General features: G+C 42.5%; 2 protein-coding genes across 6 annotated transcripts in view; one reads left to right on the plus strand and one right to left on the minus strand.

Annotated features, from left to right (window-relative positions):
- SENP2 (SUMO specific peptidase 2) overlaps nucleotides 1-2,991 on the minus strand; it is a 35,076-nt gene extending 32,085 nt beyond the window's left edge. For all 4 annotated transcript variants that reach the window (XM_027538926.1, XM_027538943.1, XM_027538935.1 and 1 more), the window contains exons 1-2: nucleotides 2,684-2,991; nucleotides 653-708 (exon numbers count right to left, since the gene is read on the minus strand). In XM_027538926.1, coding sequence (XP_027394727.1) covers nucleotides 653-708; nucleotides 2,684-2,784 — 157 coding nt within the window. In that variant the 5' untranslated portion in view covers nucleotides 2,785-2,991. The remainder of the gene's footprint in view (nucleotides 1-652; nucleotides 709-2,683) is intronic.
- Nucleotides 2,992-18,403: 15,412 nt separating this feature from the next.
- The window catches only part of LIPH (lipase H), a 53,470-nt gene continuing 49,614 nt past the window's right edge, over nucleotides 18,404-22,259 (plus strand). For both annotated transcript variants that reach the window (XM_027538964.1, XM_027538970.1), the window contains exon 1: nucleotides 18,404-18,583. In XM_027538964.1, coding sequence (XP_027394765.1) covers nucleotides 18,517-18,583 — 67 coding nt within the window. In that variant the 5' untranslated portion in view covers nucleotides 18,404-18,516. The remainder of the gene's footprint in view (nucleotides 18,584-22,259) is intronic.

Raw genomic sequence — 22,259 nt, forward strand, 5'->3', positions numbered from 1 at the left:
TGTCATTTATCATATCCTCATGGACATTAGTATTATTTATAACACTTGTCTTAAAACCCCCCACTAAATAATCAGACACCTCCTACAATTTTAAGGTCCATAAAATAGAGACCCTGTCATACTCATTTTTATATTTCCTGTGGAACCCAACACATTGCTTAACAGTAAGACAGGCTCAATAACCACTCATTGGATTTAAATGAAATCTTAACACAGACAGGGCCACTCTTTACCTCATCTGGAGGTAGATTCAATTAACATGCATTTTTGAGAAAGAGGAAAATATTACTATACTAGGTCCCCTGTGCCTTTTCCCTCTTATCTACATCATTTACCAAATGATGTCTAGTCCTTCAGACATAGAGAAGGAAACAATTTGAGGCAGCAGCTTAGACTGACTCATTCAGCTATCTCAGCACCTTTACTTTATAGGAAGATTAGGAATTTTGAAGCGTACTTTCAACACACAGATTTATCTGGAAAGATACTTAAGTCTCTGGTAATGCTGGTTACCTCTAGAAAGGATAACTGAGTAGAAGAGGGAGAGGAAAGAGACTTACATTTCACTGTATGTACTTTTTATCTTTTGAATTTGTCCACACATATATTTTTCTTACTTAAAAAACTAACTTTTAAAATTAATATTTAATACCTAATCTTGGTCTTTTGGCTGGTATTTCATCAGCGTCCACTGTAGAAAACAGAGTGCTGAAAAAAAGAGAAAAGAGAGATATATATGTATATATGCATATCCACACATATGCATTTCTATAAGTAAGCTTACTATTCATACAATACACCATCTTCCATTCACTTTGTCAAGAGATCCAACTGATGTTTACAATATAGTAGGCCTCTAGTATTTGAGGATGTAACACTATGGTTCAACTACATGAGAGATCCAAAACTCCCTATTATATAATAACCTGTAGTCTGGCTAAAATACAAACATGAAACCAACCAGATATCACTTACCTAGTAAAGGAAAACACGTAAAAGCTTAGGAGTATGTTATTTCTTTTCTTTACAGAAATGATTTAAGAATAATTTCCTTTTGAAAGATGACACTCCCCACAAGAGAAAGTCATTTTCTACTTCACATAGAAATAGGAAACACAAGATGACAAGACGCCTTAAAAGACAGTTCTCAGCCAGAAAAAGGTGTTATATTTAACTACATTTTTATCATGGAAACTATATTACTAGTGATAACAAGAATTTGGAAATTCAAGAAAATTTTGGGGCCTATGCTTCAAGAAAGTTATAAGTTCATGGTATAATCATCTTTCTAAAGATGGACTTAAAAATGGTCTACATGTAAAAGTTATTTGAGATTAAGGATGTGTGGTAAAGAACAGGATTTTGATATACAAACCACTGTTTTCCTGACCAGTAGAGGTTCATAGTAAAAATAATAAAGGACAAGGGAGAGGAAATTAACATTTCTCTATTCAATAAATAAGTAGCAAGTGCCTATCCACATGAGCCTCTGCACAAGGCCCTTGGGACAAAATACATAAACACTACCCTTACATACCCTAAGCATCATTTTAGGCACTTTACAACTTGTTCTCAAATGATGCCTATATCAACCCTGCAGAAAGGTAGAAAGAATATGTTGAAACCTTGCCCTCTCCGGAACACATGATGGAATTTTTAGTCCACAACTAATTCATCAATGACCTGCATTCTTAGACTCACATATAATTCTTAGACTCACAAATAATCACCTTGCTCTCTCAAGCTCCAAGAAACCACCCTCTGACGATCTTGAGGCTTAATAAATGAAATTAACATTTGATCATTAAAAGTTGTGGGGATTATGTATAGAATTGGTATGGTATTTTATTCTCTAGATTAATTCTTAAAGAAGGTGGTAGACACTAGGAAACTGGACAAACCAACAGGCAAATGCTAAGGACAACTATTAGTTTCCCCCAAATTTTAACTTAATTTTAGAGTACAGATTAGTGATCTTTTAGAAGGAAATGGCAACCCATTCCAGTGTTCTTGCCTGGAGAATCCCAGGGACGGGGGAGCCTGGTGGGCTGCCGTCTCTGGGGTCGCACAGAGTCGGACAACACTGAAGCGACTTCGCAGCAGCAGCAGCAATGCTAAAGCACAGGATCACTCTCCCTCCCTCCCCAGCAAAACACACACACACACACACACACACGCAAAGTTTGACAGCTGCCTTCCAAACAAGACAGCTACTGCGTCTTGGTGCTAAGAGAACAGAAAGTGTAGTCAAAACAGCTTTGCGCAAACTATGAAGTTCACTTCCCTTAACTACACTTATTGCGCAGAGATGACACTTGGGAGTGTGTTTTGTAAACAATGAGCCACACAAACACAGTATTCCTTCAATTTTAAGTTTTCAACCTAAGAGCAGCAAAATATGATTTAAAAAACCCCATTTGTTGATAGAAACCAGCTTGGACTCTAAAAATGAAGATATTCACATCACCGACCACTAGTCCCTTTCATCATCAGGAGTCGCATCTGCACAGCGCCGAGGAGCGACTACGTCACCGGGACACCCGCGACCCGCACCTCTAACGCCTCCGCCCAGCTACCTGTTTCTGCCGAGCGGGGCCTGCCTGGCTGGATCACGCTACGCCAGCCGAATCCGGGGTGGGGGAGGGGGAGAGCCAGGCCGTGGCTCGGCCCCCTCTCCTCTCACCTGTTCGAGCGCCGCCTCTTCAGGAGGGCCCTGGCAGAGGGCACCGGCCGGTCACAGAAACGGAAAATGGTGCCGAGAATCCTAATCAGCCATTTGTACATACCAGGCCCAAGCAGCAGCGGCGGCCGACACACCCCGAGACGCAAACCCCAGAGCTGTCGCCGCCGCTGCCGCCTTCGCTGCCTCGGCCACCGCCGCCAAAGCTCAGTCGCCGACTTGTGACGCGATCCTAGGGCCCAGAGATACAACGTCCCCAGGGCTACAGGCGGCCCCCGCGGGCCCCCGCTTCTGACGTCACCTCCTCCCGCCCGACCGGAAAGCATCTTAGCCCTCAGTCTGCGCAGGCGCAGTCTAGATCTCCACCTCCCTAGCCTAGCAACCTGAAAGCCTGGTCCTGGCCCAATGGCTCACGAGACCGTAAGGGCTGTGGGAGGGGTTTTCTCTTCCGCAGAGCCAGTCCTGAGGCTGCCCGCGGGACAAGGCCCACAGACCGCACGTGAGGGCTCTCCAAGAGAGAGGGAGTGCTTCCAGGCCTGAAACCTGGGTGGTTTATCAGTAAATATTTGAGTGCACGTTAATTAACAAATGTTTACCCTACTGAAAGTGAAAGTCGTTCAGTCGTGTCCGGCTCTTTGTGACCCCATGGACTATACAGTCCACGGAATTCTCTAGGCCAGAATACTGGAGTGGGTAGCCTTTCCCTTTCTAATTTACCCTACTAGGCGCCCTTTGTTTTGCACATACTTTGTGCCTGGTATTTTACACACAGTCACCTTCATTTCTCCCAGCAACCGCAGGCGATACGGAGCTTTGTGCCCGTTTCAATTTTTTACTTTTTGTGCCTATTTTAATAAGGAAATCGAGGCATACAGCGATTAAGTAATTACCTAAAGTCAAAGAGGTAGCTAGTGGCATAGCTGGAATTTGAACCGCGATCTGTGTACCAGCGCCAGTCCCTCGCCCTTGAGGTCTACTGGGAGAGATATGATTACAAATTACAATACAGGCTAATTGGGTGTAAGTAAACTACACTTCAATTAATTTTTAAAAAGATAATTGGCTGCTGTAATAAAGGTGGGTACAAAGTGCAGTAGGAACCAGAGAAAGGAAAACAGTCGGCTAGGGAAGTGAAGGACAGAACTCAAGGAAGGCTTCACAGAAACTTAAGGATGAAAAGTTACCTGCGGCCTGCTAGTCTCCCTAGAGTTGGCTGCTGCTGCTGCTGCTAAGTCGCTTCAGTAGTGTCCGACTCCTAGCGACTCCATGGACTGAAGCCTACCAGGCTCCTCCGTCCATGGGATTTGCCAGGCAAGAGTACTGAAGTGGGGTGCCATTGCCTTCTCCGCCTAGAGCTGGCAGGGAATGCTAATTACTCTCCCTCTCTTTTTTAGAGGTCCTAGTTCTGGTTAATTATCTACAACAGAAAATGACCCATCCTTTTTAATGGAAAATCCAGTCCCAAATCCAGTCCCCTCCCCCAACACTCCTGAGAATCCTCAAAAGTTTTTATGCCCTACAAAAATCCTCTCTGTATGCACCTGATCCTTAATCTCATCCTCAATTAAGGTCATACTTCAGACTTGCTTGAACTTCAACACAGGCACTCCTCAGTACAGCTTCATCCTTTGCTCGATAAACACTGTTCCTGGATTCTGCTGCAAGCCACCCCCTAGAGTCCCAGAACCACCAGCTACCCTCCAGTGGCTACCTTCACACTGGTCAGGGGAGATGGAGGCAGTTTCTAGAGGCTAGAAGCAAATTCTAAGTGTGAACATGGGCTCCTTCTTCAATGCCCTAAAATATAGCTAACACCTGGCTGTTACAGATAATGTGGGAATAAAAGGAGAATTGCAAAGCTGAAAAGATTTAGAAATGGCTATGGAGAAGGAAATGGCAACCCACTCCAGTGTTCTTGCCTGGAGAATCCCAGGGATGGGGGAGCCTCGTGGGCTGCCGTCTATGGGGTCGCACAGAGTCGGACACAACTGAAGCGACTTAGCAGCAGCAGTAGCAGCATTACAAGGTACAGCATTTAGGGACTTCCCCATCCAGAGATCAAGACTCTGCTTCCAGTGCAGGGGGGCACAGATTTCTTACCTAGTTGGGGAACTAAGATCTTGCACGCCCCACGGTGCAGTAAAAAAAAAAGAAAGTACAGCATCTAAAGCCTACTGTCTCCCAAAATTTCATCTCTCCACTCTTCTCAGCAATTTCTACATGTCACCAATAAAAGATAATTGCCCTTCTACCCCAACTCATTTCAGGGGGACTCTCAAGTTAACTTAAAAGGAGATTACCATCGGCATTATTCTGCAGGGCAGTTCAGCTGTGTCCCAACTGTACATTCCACTAAAGAAGTTGGTCTTTACTATTGCCAAACCAAAAAGACCCCCTCAAGTTCAGGGAAGGAATTCTCCAGCACCAAAGAGCGGTCTTCATTAAAACACAAGTCAGAAAATTGCAAGCCGCTTTAGAATAGCAGCTTCTCCCAGGTTCTGGCCGCCAAGATTAGAGAAACATTGGCATCAAGTCTCAGAACAGTGTAGTACATCACCACGACACAATTTTTTTTTCTTTTCCCGCCTCCTTCCCTGCACCCTCACAAACCCAATTCTGAAATGTCAGTCACCCGCCAGAAACAGTGGGAAGGCTGTGAAATTACAAACTCTAGTCAGAATCTCAGGACCTCATCAGCAAATAGTAACTCTGCCAGCCCTTCCCCAAACCTACAGCCCCTTGTGTCCGTCTACTTCTCTAGCCACTCTTGGAAATGGAGAAAAGGGACTGAGCCTTACAGTCGCTTCCGCCTGGGTCTCGTCTGCCGGTCGGTGCCTTCGATGTCCTGCTGTCCACAGTAGAGGTCTGGACCACTGCCCATCCACTGACCAAGGAAGGGGGTTATCCTTAACCCCAAGTCCACCACTGCCGCAGCCATTTCCAGACCCAGCAACTCTTCACCGGAGGCCCAGAGGAGAAGCCCAAAATCACATGCAGTAATGAAGATACTGACATTTCTGCCCTTGGTTTGGATAATGTGCACCTGTGGACCATCAGAGGAGCTCAACCGCATTGCTTAAGATTTCCTAAGGTTTCCTAACTGGTTACCCTAGTTTTCTAAAAAGACCTCTTCCTCCAGCGGAGATCCTCTCCTTCACGTCTTTCCATGGCCCCTCCCCCGCCTTCCTCAAACCCTACCTCCCCTCCCGGAACAATGAAGACCCAGCCCTCTAATCCATTCTTTAGGCTTGCAAATTTTTCCCTTCGCCAGCCTTCTCCGAGTGTTAAAAGATTTCGTCTCAACTTTGTTTCTGCTGACCCCTGTCAGAACAGAGGTCTGGGCCATGTCATGGACATGGATAGGAGCCCAAAGATGAGATATTGTTGGTTTGGGCCTGATGTGCCTAATGTCTACCATAATTCACTACCCTGAAAATTAATTTCCTTCTGCAGACCAACTCCTCTGGCACTCAAGGAAAACATGCCCTTCTGATACTGTGACTTTGCATGTGTGCTTAGTCGCTCTATCATGTCCAACTCTTTGCAACTCCTGTAGCCTGCCAGGCTCCTCTGTCAATAGGATTTCCTAGGCAAGAATACTGGGGTGGGTTGCCATTTCCTCCTCCAGGGGATCTTCCCGACCCAGGGATAGAACCTGCATCTCTTGTGTCTCCTGCATTGGCAGGTGGATTCTTTACCCCCGTGCCACCTGGGAAGCCCAATGTGACTTTGATCTTATTCAATTCATCTAATAACTTTGGCCTTATTATGCTGAAAGCAAGTACAGCTTTTGTGTCCTAGATTTTATCACAAAATTTGCTCACATTAACTGCAAATGGCTCGGCCTCCCTCATGTAGGGAAATAGCACCAGGCCCTACCTACACCTACTTCCCCAACTGTAAAATAGAGTGTCTGTCTCTCAGATCTGAAACCAAGTAGGGCCCTGTGGATCTCCCAGGGATAGAGGCCTTTCTGTCTCTCATTTCTGGTAGGCAGACTCCAGCCATTATGACCTTCCCTGAGATCCAAAGGGCAGATTAGAGCAGTTGCCAATCAAGGGAGGGGCAGCCAAGAAATCACCTGAGGCAAGACTAAAGAGCCTAGAGAAGATCTTCAAGATTAGGAAACAAACCACCTGAAGATTAAGGGCATAGGGAGCCCTGTTCACACCCCAATCTTGTCAGGTCGTTTAGGCTCAAAGTTTTGCCCCAAGAACTATAGCCTGCCAGGCTCCTCTGTCAATAGGATTTCCCAGGCAAGAATGGAGTGGGTAGCCATTTCCCTCTTCAGGGGATCTTCCAGATCCAGGGATCAAACCCTTATCTCCTGTATCTCCTGCACTATAGGAGGATTCTTTGCTGCTGAGCCACCAGGAAAGACTATAATCTTGTCAGAGACGGGGCGGGGGGGGGGGTACGGGGGGCGGGGAGGGGGGTGCGGGGGGGGGGGTGCGCCAGAGGGGTTAATATTTATTTGGCTGTATTAGGTCTTAGTTGCAGCATGCGGGATCTTGACATCATGCGTCATTGTCATGTGGGATCTCTAGTTGTGGCAGGTGAGCTCCAGAGTGAGCAGGCTTAGTTGCTTCGAGGCATGTGGGATCTTAGTTCCCCAGTCTGGGATTGAACCCATGTCTCCTGCATTGCCAGGCAGATTCTTAACCACTGGAACACCAGGGAAGTCTCAGACCCCACCTTTGACCCACTTTTATAAAAAGCCTCATTAAGTTCTCTGGGGTTGAAACATAGTTTTTCAAGTCAAAAACCTGGAGTATCTCCCTTTGCCTACAAAGTAATAAAGCTATCCTTTTCTTCTTGGGTTTTTCTGGTGGCTCAGATGGTAAAGAATCTGCCTGCAGTGCAGGAGACCCAGGTTCGATCCCTGAATCAGGAAGATCCCTGGAGGAGGAAATGGCAGCCCACTCCAGTATTCTTGCCTGGAGGATTCCATGGACAGGGGAGTGACTTACTACAGTTCATGGGGTTGCAAAGATTCAGACACAACTGAGCAACTATAACTTTCTACTTCACCCAAAACTGTCTTCCAATATTTGATTTAGCATCAGTGTACAGAGAGGCCAAGTAAGAGATCTGTGGGCGCATTAAATGTGTTTATGTATATAAAGAGTCTACTTCAATGCCCAGCATAGCTAAGTGCTTACTATTAATAATCTCTTCCCTCTTTTTTTTCTTTCTGATAACTAATAAGTCATTTAACTTGCCAGTTCTGCACCCTATATTTCCTACACATCTGCCCCTTCCCCTCTCCAAATGTTACCAAGGCTGTTAGCCTTCACCTATAATCCTCCCCCTTCACTGAGAGAACTAAGCTGCAGGGAAGTGTTATCTTACAGGAAGCCACCAGAAAAGAAGAAGAGCCCACCAAAATCTGTTAGAACCAACTAGGTCCAAGATGGTAGAAAGCCTCCAGTAGACCCTCCTTATTATGTTCATGGTAATATATTTGCCTGATAACACATCCAACAGTTGACAGTTGCTGTGGCAACAGCCAAGCAAGCCCACTGAAGGACTGAAATCCAGTGTTATAAAAAGACTGCTGTCTTCCCAAGCATAGCACATCCCTGTTCTCAGATACGTCATAAATATTCTTCCCTCTCTTTTTTTTTTTTTTTTCTGGCCATGCTTGCAGAACCTTAGATCCCAACAACCCATACCCAGTGCAGTGTAAGGGGGGAGTCTTAACCACAGGACCACCAGCGAAATCCTCCTATTCTTCTTTACTTAGTCCCCTCCTTTGACCTCAACCCTCCTATATATATGGTATCTCAGGTAGATTGAGAAGCTGAGTCTCAAGCCAAGTTCCTGTTTCTCATTCTCTGGCCATTGATTAAAGCATGTGCTGTTTCAGTCTCAGCATCAGTTTTGTTATTAGTCATGTGAATCCAAATAGAAAAAGAACCCTCCCCACTAAGGCAAGGGACTTTGGCTGGGCCAGAGCCCAAGTTGAGGTCTATAGGACCAATTTGGGAATGTTACCAAATTGCAAGTCCATGAGCCCGACGCACAGTTGAGGCCAATCAATACTAAAACATTAGCGTTTTGGACAGAGAAAGGTTTATTACAGGTTCATACAGGAGATGGGAGGCTCATGCGCTCCCATCTGAAAGTTACTGAAAGCTTTCAGCAAGCCTCTTTAAAAGCAGAAGCTAAGGGAGGCGTGTGGTTAGTTGTTGCAGCCTTCTTGGTGTCAGATCCTTTGCTCTTGAGGTTGGGTCATGGTCAGGTAACAATGTTCCTGCAAATCTCTGCCTGTTATTCTGTGTCCTGAAAAGAAAGGGCAAAGGTCCAAGGCCCAACTTTCCCCCTCCGAGGTCCCAGTCCTGGTTAAGAGGAGGCAGCTCCTTCAGGGGCAGGTTCCCACACCCTGCCCAGCTGTTATCCCTGAGGGAGCCAGGCATCCAACCCAACTGTCCCTCAGTCTCCTCAGGCCACCTAAATGGGAGAGACCAGGTCTCACAGACTGCAACTCAGGCAGTCGGCCATTGCTACTAGGTCAAAGAGACAGGGATGGGGGAGAGGTTCACCACTCCTCAAGGCGTAGGCCAAAGCTAGAGGAAGGCCTTAGTGAGGGCCCTGCAGGCCTGCAGGATGTAGCCCTAGTCTGATCCCTGGGCCCTCCAGTTCTTCTGCTGGCCCAAGACTGCGTGAGCTGGAGGGCCTCCAGGAGAAGGCCTGAATCTGCCTCTTACCTCACTCTCCACCTGATGACCACCACACCACTGACCCTTGGCTGAAGCACTTCCCTGATGGTCCCTCATTACTTGTTGACAGGGCCCACTGCAGCACTGACCAATAGCTGAGCAGGACAACTAACGGTCACTCACTGACAGCTGGTTGCTTGTGGACAGGGTCCACTGTGGCGCTGAGCAAGGCTTGTTGCATAGTAACAGGGTGCGAAGTAATGCGGCCAGCAGTGGTTGCCTGCTAAGGGCTGTGCTCATCTCACTCTGTAACAAGAACACAAACCCATCCAAATCACCGTCCTTCGGGCCTGAGCATCTCTCACACCATTGCCGTAGCTGTCTCCCCTTCTACCCTGCCCCTCTTCTGTTTTCAGGTTTCTCTTTGTCTTTTCGTTGTTGTTGTTCTTCTGTTACCAGTTGTTAAGGAAGGTAAATTTATATTATTGTTGTTCTTTTTTATTGGTGAAAATAAATTTATAACTCATGCTTCTACTTTTCTGTTACTGAGCAACTATGGTTGAGTTGATTTTTGCCAAATTTGGGAGGTTTGTCTGGAGTAAGCCTGACTTGAAATATGTGGCAACCCTAAAATTTACTTTGGATGGCCCTAGGGAGAATATCAAAAAGAGAGACAAGTATTTCTGAAAGCAGCTGAAACTGAGGTGCAGACAGACGAGCAGGGAAAGCCTGGCAAGAAATACCCTCCCAATTTAGACAGTGTGAGCCCCTCAAAGTGTTCACGATGGTTCCAAATGGTCACCCAAGTCAAAAGTCACAAGGATAGATCTTCCAAATTCCAGGGGTGGACTTTTCCATTGAGATATTTCTTGCACAGACAACTTTATGTGCATACTCCAGGGAATAATTGTCTAATGAAGGTGCAGGATTCTCAAGAGCAATGCTTGGGAAGCCAGCTGAATAAAAATAAAAACATGATGTATGGCAGAAACCAACACAATATTGTAAAGCAATTAGCCTTTAATTAAAAATAAATAATAACAAAACCTGACTCTAATAACAGTATTTTAAAAGAACAGTTTGGGACTTCCCTGGTGGTCCAGTGGTTAAGAATCCACCTTGCAATGCAGGGAGGAAGTGATGGTTGCTCAGTCATGTCCGACTCTTTGCAACACCCCATGAAAGCCTGCCAGGCTCCTCATTCTCCAGGCAAGAATACTGGAGTGGGTTGCCATTTCCTTCTCCAGGGATCTTCCTAACCCAGGGATTGAACCCTGTCTCCCGAACTGCAGGCAGATTTCGTCACCATCTAAGAGACCAGGGAAGCAATGCAGGGGACACAGGTTCGATCCCTGGTCAGGGAACTAAGATGCCACCTGCTGTGGAGCAACCAAGCCTGAGAGTAACAACTAGAAAGTCCCTGCACCTCCTCAACAGGAGATCCTGTATGACACAACAAAGATCACCTGTGCTGCAACCAACTCAACACAGCCAAATAAATTGTTTTTTAATTTTTAAATAAAGAAAATAAAACAATGGTTTAAGGTTCAAGTAAATCTATAAAACATGGTACCAATGGACTTGAAATACTGAACATTCCTCTGAAAAAGAAAATTTTTTTTCATGAACTTTACTAAGTAAAAAGCATTTTGCCTATGTCTTGCCATTGTGCATACAGGAGGTCTTGTTAGAGCCATCTCTCCTTGAAGTGTTCTGAGCAGCATTCCAAAAACAAGCAGTTACTGAAATGACTGAGCTGAGTTTGCGCTGCTTTTGTTCAACACGTTGTTTTCAAGGGAGTCATGATTTCTAAACCGAAGAGCTCGATTCCATGAAAAATACTTCTTAGGCCAGAAAAGTAGTATGTAGATATTTTCCTTCTTGTTTTATAACAAACTACCAAAAAATTCATATAATAATGTTACACAAATATATTATTAAATATTTATATAATTTATCACATTATTATATAGGATCATACAAAATATTATTTTTTATATTTGGATTATTGTTACCAAGTCCAAGCCTGCTCTTCTTCCTGCATGGTAGGCCAATAAATCCCAGAGATGAGATGTTGAGGCAAGGAATACGACTTTACTTGGGAAATCTGGCTGAGCAAGAAAATGGCAGGCTCAGATCAGATCAGATCAGTCGCTCAGTCGTGTCCAGCTCTTTGCGACCCCATGAATTGCAGCACGCCAGGCCTCCCTGTCCATCACCAACTCCCGGAGTTCACTCAGACTCACGTCCATCGAGTCAGTGATGCCATCCAGCCATCTCATCCTCTGTCTTCACCTTCTCCTCCTGCCCCCAGTCCCTCCCAGCATCAGAGTCTTTTCCAATGAGTCAACTCTTCGCATGAGGTGGCCAAAGTACTGGAGTTTCAGCTTTAGCATCATTCCTTCCAAAGAAACCCCAGGGCTGATCTCCTTCAGAATGGACTGGTTGGATCTCCTTGCAGTCCAAGGGACTCTCAAGAGTCTTCTCCAACACCACAGTTCAAAAGCATCAATTCTTCGGCACTCAGCCTTCTTCACAGTCCAACTCTCACATCCATACATGACCACAGGAAAAACCATAGCCTTGACTAGACGAACCTTTGTTGGCAAAGTAATGTCTCTGCTTTTGAATATGCTATCTAGATTGGTCATAAGGATGCTATCTAGATGCTTTTGAATATGCTATCTAGATTGGTCATAAGGATGCTATCTAGATGCTTTTGAATGTGCTATCTAGATTGGTCATTTCCTTCCAAGGAGTAAGCGTCTTTTAATTTCATGGCTGCAGTCACCATCTGCAGTGATTTTGGAGCCCAGAAAAATAAAGTCTGACACTGTTTCCACTGTTTCCCCATCTATTTCCCATGAAGTGATGGGACCAGATGCCATGATCTTCGTTTTCTGAATGTTGAGCTTTAAGCCAACTTTTTCACTCTCCACTTTCACTCTCATCAAGAGGCTTTTTAGTTCCTTTTCACTTTCTGCCATAAGGGTGGTGTCATCTGCGTATCTGAGGTGATTGATATTTCTCCCAGCAATCTTGATTCCAGCTTGTGTTTCTTCCAGTCCAGCGTTTCTCATGATGTACTCTGCATAGAAGTTAAAGAAGCAGGGTGACAATATACAGCCTTGATGTACTCCTTTTCCTATTTGGAACCAGTCTGTTGTTCCATGTCCAGTTCTAACTGTTGCTTCCTGACCTGCATACAAATTTCTCAAGAGGCAGGTCAGGTGGTCTGGTATTCCCATCTCTTTCAGAATTTCTCACAGTTTATTGTCATCCACACAGTCAAAGGCTTTGGCATAGTCAATAAAGCAGAAATAGATGTTTTTCTGGAACTCTCTTGCTTTTTCCATGATCCAGCGGATGTTGGCAATTAGGAAGTTCACGGTTCACATATTGCTGAAGCCTGGCTTGGAGAATTTTGAGCATTACTTTACTAGCATGTGAGATGAGTGCAATTGTGTGGTAGTTTGAGCATTCTTTGGCATTGCCTTTCTTAGGGATTGGAATGAAAACTGACCTTTTCCAGTCCTTTGGCCACTGCTGAGTTTTCCAAATTTGCTGGCATATTGAGTGCAGCACTTTCACAGCATCATCTTTCAGCATTTGGAATAGCTCAACTGGAATTCCATCACCTCCACTAGCTTTGTTCGTAGTGATGCTTTCTAAGGCCCACTTGACTTCACATTCCAGGATGTCTGGCTCTAGGTCAGTGATCACACCATCATGATTATCTGGGTCGTGAAGATCTTTTTTGTACAGTTCTTCTGTGTATTCTTGCCATCTCTTCTTAACATCTTCTGCCTGGTATGTTAGGCATGGTATGTTAGGTCCATACCATTTCTGTCCTTTATCAAGCTCATCTTTGCATGAAATGTTCCTTTGGTATCTCTGATTTTCTTGAAGAGATCCCTAGTCTTTCTCATTCTGTTGTTTTCCTCTATTTTTTTGCATTGATCGCTGAAGAAGGCTTTCTTATCTCTTCTTGCTATTCTTTGGAACTCTGCATTCAGATGTTTATATCTTTCCTTTTCTCCTTGGCTTTTCGCTTCTCTTCTTTTCACAGCTAATATCTCAAAATAACCATCTTGTCGGGGTCTAGATTAAAGGTTCTTTTATAGATCCGAGATGTGGGGAGGTGAGGAAACAAAGTAAAAACACCGTAAGTTGTATCTGACTGTTTGCAATCCCATGGACAGTAGCCTTCTCTGTCCATAAAATTCTCCTGGCAAAAATACTAGAGTGGATTGCTATACCGCTGTACCCTCCTCCAGGGCATCTTCCTGACCCAGGAATGGAACCCAGGTCTCCTGCACTGCAGGCAGATATTTTAGCATCTGAGCCATAAGGGAAGCCCTAAGCCTCTGTCAGGGGGTATATTAATTTCTTCCTTCCTGCCATCTACAGTTGGACAGGGTTCTAAACAAAGGCACTTTAACAGTCCGGTAGAGGGGCATGGTTCTCTAAGGCAGACAATCAGGTATAATTACAATAACAAAATCACTCAGGATGCAGAACACATGTACACCATGGCTGATTCATGTCAATGTAAGGCAAAAACCACTACAATATAAAGTAATTAGCCTCCAATTAAAATTAATTAATTAATTAATTAAAAACAAAAACAAAATCAACAAAAGCAAGTCAAAGAAACAGTTCCAACATGGAGTCAGAATTGGTTTTTGCCTGTAACATTATTATATAATAGTAATATATTAACATATAAATAGTTGAACAAGAAAAAAAATCTAGGTTTCCACTGTTTTGAAGACAAAATTCCAATATCCTAAGCATGATAAAAAGTTCTTCACAACCTGTCTTCAAATTCCCTCATCGTTTCCTATCTTCAAATTACTTTATTGTTACTCTATATATACCAAACATTCAATCCACACTTCTTTATGCCTCCAAGTTTATTCCCTCTGCCTGGAATGCCTTGGCTCCTCCTTCTTCACCTGTGAACTACTACCTAGTCTTTGAAATTCAGTTCAGAGGACACTTCCTGTGTGAGGCTTAGTAGTAGCAGTGGCGGTGCTGCTGCTGCTGGTAGTGATGTGTCTCCTTGAGGGAAGGAGCCGTTTCCTATTTTTCCTTGATTATTATTTTTTAAAGTTTATGTATTTTTGGTTGTGCTGGGTCTTCGTGGCTGTGCATAGGCAAGTCTCTAGTTGTGTTCATGCTTCTCATTGCGATAATTTCTCTTGTTGCTTCACAGGGGTTCTAGAGCATGGACTCAGTAGTTGAGACACTGGGGCTTAGTTGCCCTTAGTTGTATGTGGAATCTTTCCAGACCAGGGATTGACCCCATGTCCCCTGCTTTGGCAGGGGGATTCTTAACCACTGGACCACCAGAGAAGTCCCTTTGTAATATTATTATTTTTTTTTAATGGAAGCTCCAGAAATGTTCAACAAATGAAGGAATGAAGAAATGAAAAACTACAGGGATTTGGAGAAAGTTACTGTGATCTCCAAGGCTTCCCAGGTGGCTTAGTGGTAAAGAATCCACCTGCCAAAGTGGGAAATGCAAGAGACACGGATTTGATACCTGAGTCAGGAAAATCCCCTGGAACGGGGCATGGCAACCTACTCCAGTATTCTTGCATGGAAAATCTCAAGGACAGAGGACCCTGGCGGGCTACAGTCCATGGGACTACTATAGAGTCAAAAGAGTTGGACAGGACTGAAGCAACCCAGCACACACGCATGCCTGCAACATGATCTCCTTATAGAATGAAAGTGAAAGTGAAAGTTGCTCAGTCGTGTCCGACTCTTTTCGACCCCTGGAATTCTCCAGGCCAGAAAACTGGAGTGGGTAGCCTATCCCTTCTCCAGGGGATCTTCCCAACCCAGGAATCGAACCGGGGTCTCCTGAATTATAGGCAGATTCTTTACCAACTGAGCTATCGGGGAAGCCCTTATAAAATGAATATGAATCAAAGAAATAGATATATCTTGCCAAACCTGGACCTGAAGTGAGAGATTGCCAGGCCACTGATGCAGATGAAAGGACAAAAGGGAATTACAGTGAGTCATATACCAACTTGGAGCCCTCCCAGGGCGGGAGGGGACATAGGTCAACTTTCCGAATGCTGAAGCCAATGAGAGTCATAAAACCACCTCCCTTCAGTCCCATTACATTTGCATACCTGTTTTTCCTGTCCAGAAGCTTGCTTGCCTCTTTCTACTCTGCTCTCTGTAGCAAGTGATTTCTAGATTAAAAAAAAAAAAAAAAGCCAGTATATAATGCTAAACTGGAAATAAGGAAAATTCTGATGTTCTTGAGTTGTCATTTATCAGTGTCATAGTATTGAGAAAATTGACCATTATTCATTTTTATGATGAGTAGCTGATGATAAATGAAGCAATGGTTTTCCTTAGAATACCTTAAACTAAATAGCACCATTCAAATGGTTAGGAGTTGACAGATCATTTGGAATTTTTAAAACCCTTTCATTTGGAAATAATTATCTGTTCATAAGAAGCTGCAAAATAGTACAGGGATGTCCCTTGTATACTTATCCAGTTCCCCATAATCATAGCATCTTACATATCATGTCATCAAAACCAGAAAATTGCTTTTGGTACAGTACATAGACCTCACTTAGATTTTGGGGGGCGGGGGGGGGCTGCATAGTACAGCATGTGGGATCTTAGTTTCCTGACCAGGGATCCAACCCTTGCTCCCAGCAAGGCCAGAGCCCTAACCACTGGGAAACCAGGGAAGTCCCAGATTTTACCATTTTTATATGCATTCATTTGTGCGTGTGCGTGTGTTGGGGGCGAGTGATTCTAAGCAATCTTATCACAAGTGTAGATTCCTATAATCACTACCACAATCAAGAGAAGGAAGTAATCCACCTGTCAAAGATATTCTCTGTTCTGCCTTTCCTCATTCCTCTCCCCATCCTTTGGAAATGTTTTCTTTGGTTTTTTTTTTTTTGGCTTATATTTGATGTTTCTCACTAACCCCTACAAAAGCGGATGTGTTCTCCCATTGATTCTTGTGCTATTTTGAATGCTGGAAGTAGGAGCACACAGCTAGGGAGTGAGGGGAACTTCTGTGCCCCTAGCAGGAAAATCATTAATAGTAACACAAAGAGGCCTCCCAAGAGACAAATTTCTTATTCCTATAAGTGACTAGTTTCCAGGAAAATGTACATTGGCTCCGACTATAAACACTTGGCATGGTACCAAAACTGATAGGAATTCAACAAATATTTATTAGGCAAGTTCACTGAGCCAAAAGGGGCATTGCATTCCATAAAACATTCCTAACAGAATGTGAAACAATTCCCCATTTGTTCTGGAAAGCAGTTGTTTTCAGGTTAGTAAAGCTGATTGCAAATGGAAAGCAACAACAAAGTTAGCACCCCTTATTTGGTTTTCCTATTTATGATTTTTAGTTTATATCTTCAAGCAGAAGACAAAAGCAGACTTAAGTGATGGCTAAAATTATTCACCTGAAACATCACTGCTAAAATGTCCTCTTCATTCCTGCACTCCCACAGAGCTTCTCCACATGGTCCTTCTCAGCACTGTGAGGCTCAGCTTTTGAGGGGAGGGAAAGGTGCAGAGGATAAGTAATAACAACAGTTACCAAGTGGTGAGTGCACTTACCTTGGTAGGAGCCATGGTGTTAAGAATTTTGTTTACACTATCTCATTTAATCCATAAAACAACCTGGTGAGATGTGCAGTTTTATCATCTTCATTCTACAGTTGAGAAAAGGAAGAGTTAGAGAACTTAAATGCTTTGGTTAAGGCCAGTCAACTAGTGAATAGAAGACATGGGACTTGAACCCAGATCAGTAGACCACTGGTAGGGAGTCTTGTCATTTATTAGGTCTGAGATGTGATGCAGAAAAACCTGTGACACACAATCCCCAGTGGTTCTGATGTACTGATTCCTTGGAAAGCATTGCTAGAATTTACTTCCTGCAAGGAATGGGGTGCAGACATGGAGAGCTGATATACTTACATGACCGATGCTGTCACTTCATAAACAATGTTAAATGACTAGTGGATTTTGCCTATGCTTTGGATGTAAATGTATTCTTAAGTAGTTTCTGCATTTGTTCATCTAGTTTTCAGCTTTTCAGACCACCGTCACAAGCCAGAGAAACTGTTGCAAACTCTTCCACCAGAGAAGAATTAAATTACCCTGTAGCTATGGAGCACAAATTTAGTTACTCCCTATTTTGAGATGCATGGATTCTGGCCCAGTTCTCTATTTAAAGCTTTTTCATCTATTTTTTTCTTGAAGAAGGACAGAAAGGAAGAGGAGAAGAACAGAAAAGAGGGGAGAGAAGGGGGAGAGGAAAAGGAAGAGGGGAGGAGAGGAGGAGGAGAGGGACAAGAGGGAGGAGAAAGAACTGAGAGAGAGAGAGGAACTCTGAATGGCAAAAAAATAAAAATTAAGATAGATAGAAACGTTTTAAGGTTTCTTTTAATCTGAAGCATATTTTTACAAATATAGATACATGATTGGACTTATTAATAAAATGTTCTTAATAAAATCTAGGGCTTCCCTGGTGGTTAAGGGGTAAAAAGTCCTACTGCAATGCAAGGTTTGATCTCTGTGTCTGGAAGATCCCCTGGAGAAGGAAATGACAACCCACTCCAGTATTCTTGCCTGGAAAATCCCATGGACAGAGGAACCGGGCAGGCTACAGTCCATGGGGTCCCCGAAGAATTGGGCACAACTTGGAGACTAAACAACAGCAACAACAATAAAATCTAAAGACTGTCCTCTGAGAAATGAGTGTGTAAATAAACAGAAAAGGTAATTTGGTATACACAGGCCAACAGAAGACCCACCAGATTTCTTTCATTCACAGAAACAAAAGGGAAAAATATCTCAGATCACACCTGATTTCAACACACCAAGCCAAACGACTAATAAACCGCCCACAAGGAATGAAACTATTTTGAACTCGTCATTCTGCAAATACGTATTATAATATCTAGATCTGCATAAAATTGTGCAAGCAGAAATACACCTGACCTTTTATTGAAAGGAGGAGGAGTCACATACCCTGAAAGGGTTGGGACCTGCCTGCAGTCCCTGGGGAACTTCCTGTTGTCACCGCACATCGTCCGGGTTAGTTATCTAAGCTCTGAGTATAGAGGCTAAGACTCTGGGAAGAAAATCCTTTGTACAAATGTGACATACATGGGCTCCACTTTCCATATGCTGAGATTATACTTCCTCCTCAGTTTGATGTGCTTGGTGAGATCAGGTAAGTCATTTATTGAATAGTTTCCTTAATTTTTTTTAAAAAATTTACTACTACTTTTTATCATCCTAGTTCCTTCACTAGACTTTCCAAGTGTCATACAGTTATTTTTTTTCAGGAAAGAAGATATGGATTAACCTTTTTCTATTTCTGAAAAGACCTTCTTTTTCCTCAGTAGTAAAAGAAACTATTATTCCTTTCAATTACCTGTTCTGATGTACAAAAGGAAATATTCTGAAAAATCTAGAGTGGTGTTGCTTTCTTTCATAGTTAATTTTTCTGTGCTTTTCTACTATGAATTAAGATCATTTATTTCCTGGGGATTTAAAAATTTTACTTTAATATCCATTACAGACAGTGTAGGTTTTTATAGCTTTCATGCATCAAATGTTTATTTAAATTATTTTCATTTAAAAAAACCCATGATTTTATATATGTAAAACCTCTTGGAATGGTGTCTGATATATTGATAACTTAAAATTATTGCACTTACAGGCATACATATATACAAAATTATTAATCATAATGAATAAATAAAAATTAACAGAGTAATGTTTGCAACAAAGTAACAAAATTAAATGAAAAAATTAAAAAAAAAAACAAAACTCAACACTTCTCAGCTTTTTAGAAGTCCAGTACTTTTTCACATAGTTTAAGTAATGAAGATTGGTATAATTTTTCTGAAGGGAAGTATGCTATACATTAGAACCCATAAAAACGTTCATGTCCTTTGAACTAGTAAAACCATTGCTGAGAATTTGTTCTAAAGAAATATCTTATAAAAGAAAAAGAAAAAGAATCTTTTATACAAAGATGATTCTATGTCATCTGTAATCTCAAAACTAGATACAACAGAAATGTTTCTACATAAAGGAATGGAAAGTACAATGTAACAACTTTTAAAAATACGTAACCTTCAAAATAATTCTGAGGCTATGCAGAAATGTGCAAGCATGTTTATAATATAACATGTCATATTATAAAAGAAGTCAAAAAAGCAGAACTCAAATTTGTAGGTAAACTAAGATTACAACTTAGTTGTAAAATCATACCAAAATCATGTATTTATGCCTGTAAATAGTTTCAGTGGGAAATGGAAAAATTATTTGTTAGTATTTCAGGCTTATAATAAATTTTTCTTAATTTGTGCTTTTGAAGGTGATTTAATAGTAAGTTAAAATTAAAATATTGATAATATTTGGAGAGGGAGGTGGGAGGTGGGGTTCAAGATAGGTGACTGGCTGGTTCATGTCAATGTATGGCAAAAACCACTACAATATTGTAAAGTAATTAGCCTCCAATTAAAATAAATGAATTAAATTATTGTAAAGAGACATTAAAATAAATTACTTAAAATATTAGTTAAATTTTAAATAAATTAATTAAAATAAATAAATTTTCAAAAAACAAAAAATAAAATATTGATAATATTTTAAATTGAGAGGTCACCATTTTAGAGTTTGTGGTTATTATCACAATTTTTTTTTTTAAGTAAAATAGATTTAGAGATAGATTTCTTTGGAAGGAATGATGCTAAAGCTGAAACTCCAGTACTTTGGCCACCTCATGCGAAGAGTTGACTCATTGGAAAAGACTCTGATGCTGGGAGGGATTGGGGGCAGGAGGAGAAGGGGACGACAGAGGATGAGATGGCTGGATGGCATCACTGACTCGATGGACGTGAGTCTGAGTGAACTCCGGGAGTTGGTGATGGACAGGGAGGCCTGGCGTGCTGCGATTCATGGGGTCAGTCGTGGGACACGACTGAGCGACTGAACTGAACTGAACAAGGGGAGTGGGAACTAACCTTAACACAAGAACCTGATTGTATTTTGTGGGTACTTTCTTCAAGTCTCCTATTATATATTTCAGTTACAAAGTTGGAACTTAATTTTTTGTGACCTGCCTTTTTTAGAATATCTTTTTTAATTTTTAAAACCAAGTATAGTTCATTTACAATGAATCTACCTGCCATGCAAGAGACACAGGAGACTCGGGTTCAGTCCCTGGGTTGGGAAGATCCCCTGGAGGAGGAAATGGCTACCCACTCCAGTCTTCCTGCCTGGAAAATTCCATGGACAGAGGAGCCTGGAGGGCTGCAGTCCATGGGTTCGCAAAAAGTCGAGCAGGACTAAGCGACTAAGCATGAATAAGATAAGTTATTAGAAGATAGTGAGTATAGTTCCCTGTGCTATACAGAAGGTCTCTGCATAGCAGTTAACCTCAAATTCCCAATGTGTCCCTCCCCCATCTGGTAACCATTGACCTGCCTTTTGCGTGCTAAGTCGCTTCAGTCATGTCTGCCTCTGTGCAACTCTATGGACTGCAGCCTGCCAGCCTCCTCTGTCCATGTGATTCTCCAGGCAAGAGTACTGGAGTGGGTTGTCATGCCCTCCTCCAGAGGATTTTACCAACCTAGGGTCCAAATCCATGTCTCTTACTTCTCCTGCATTGGCAGGCGGGTTCTTTACCACTAACGCCATGTGGAAAGGTTTTCCTTAACATTATCTCATCAGTAAAGTCTTGCTTTAAGTCACTCCACAAGACCCACTGCTACCTAATAGAACCCAAGCAGATCAAGATACATCACGATAAACTTCCATAGCTGGAAGGAAAATACTTAATTATTGCTGTAAGCTAAATCCAGTCTTCTTAGTATCTGCAAAACCATGATCTGAGAACTTTCATGGGGGAGGATATTAAATAATAAGCAGAAATTATCAATCACAGATACATTTACTTATTGTTTTTCCCTTCCTTGGCTTGCAGTCCAAAAATGAGCAAGTGATTAAGATGTGATTCTGAAATCCCAAGAATACAAGTCTTTTACTTTCAGAGATTTTTATTTTGTTACTCTAACCTTCATGAAATCATGATGGGAATTTTGGCCATACTCTTACTAGAGTACGGAGCAATGGCTGGCAGACTCTACCAGAATCATTTTTGGAATTTGTTGAAAATGCAGACTATCTCCAGAGATCTAGACTCAGTGGGTCTGGAGTAAGGTCCTGGAATCTGTATATTAAACAAATTCACATTGCTTTTCAGCTTGCAGGTGGTTCAAGGAACAGAGGCTGATTAATGTTATAAATTTTTAAATTTTTTTTACAATTTTATCCTGGACTGTAGTTGATGTACAATGTTGTGTTCATAAGTAATTTTTAAAGTTACCCTGCTATCAAAATTTTGACCTATAGTAACTTGTGCAAAACTAGGTAGATATTTTCCTAAAGAATACCTTTGTGCCAAATCAGAGAAAGAATTATCTCCTCAAATATTGGAAACTCCCTTCAGAATGATTTATAACTCCGTGTGTGTGTGTGTGCGTGTGTGTGTGTGTATGTGTGTGTGTGTGCGTGTGTGTGTATGTGTGTGTGTGTGCGTGTGCATGCACGCCACTGTGTGACTCACCTGTCTCCAGGAGAAACAAAGGTGACTAAGGGGTGGAGCATGAAGGTGCATATCTTTTGCACATGATTAAGAGATAAGAGTAAGGAAATTTGGCATCTCGTTTGTTTTCTGGGTTATATCCTAAAGAAATTCAAGCTGGTCGTTAAAAGCAGAGACATCCTTCCAATGAAGAAGGCATTCAGCCCATTTTTTTCTTGCCTGCCTCTGCCAGTATAAAAGAGAAACAAAGATATTCCATCAATTTTGGCCCTGGCCAACTGTGAACCCA

The sequence above is a fragment of the Bos indicus x Bos taurus genome, chromosome 1, assembly GCF_003369695.1.
Source record: "Bos indicus x Bos taurus breed Angus x Brahman F1 hybrid chromosome 1, Bos_hybrid_MaternalHap_v2.0, whole genome shotgun sequence".
Lineage (NCBI taxonomy): Eukaryota > Metazoa > Chordata > Mammalia > Artiodactyla > Bovidae > Bos > Bos indicus x Bos taurus.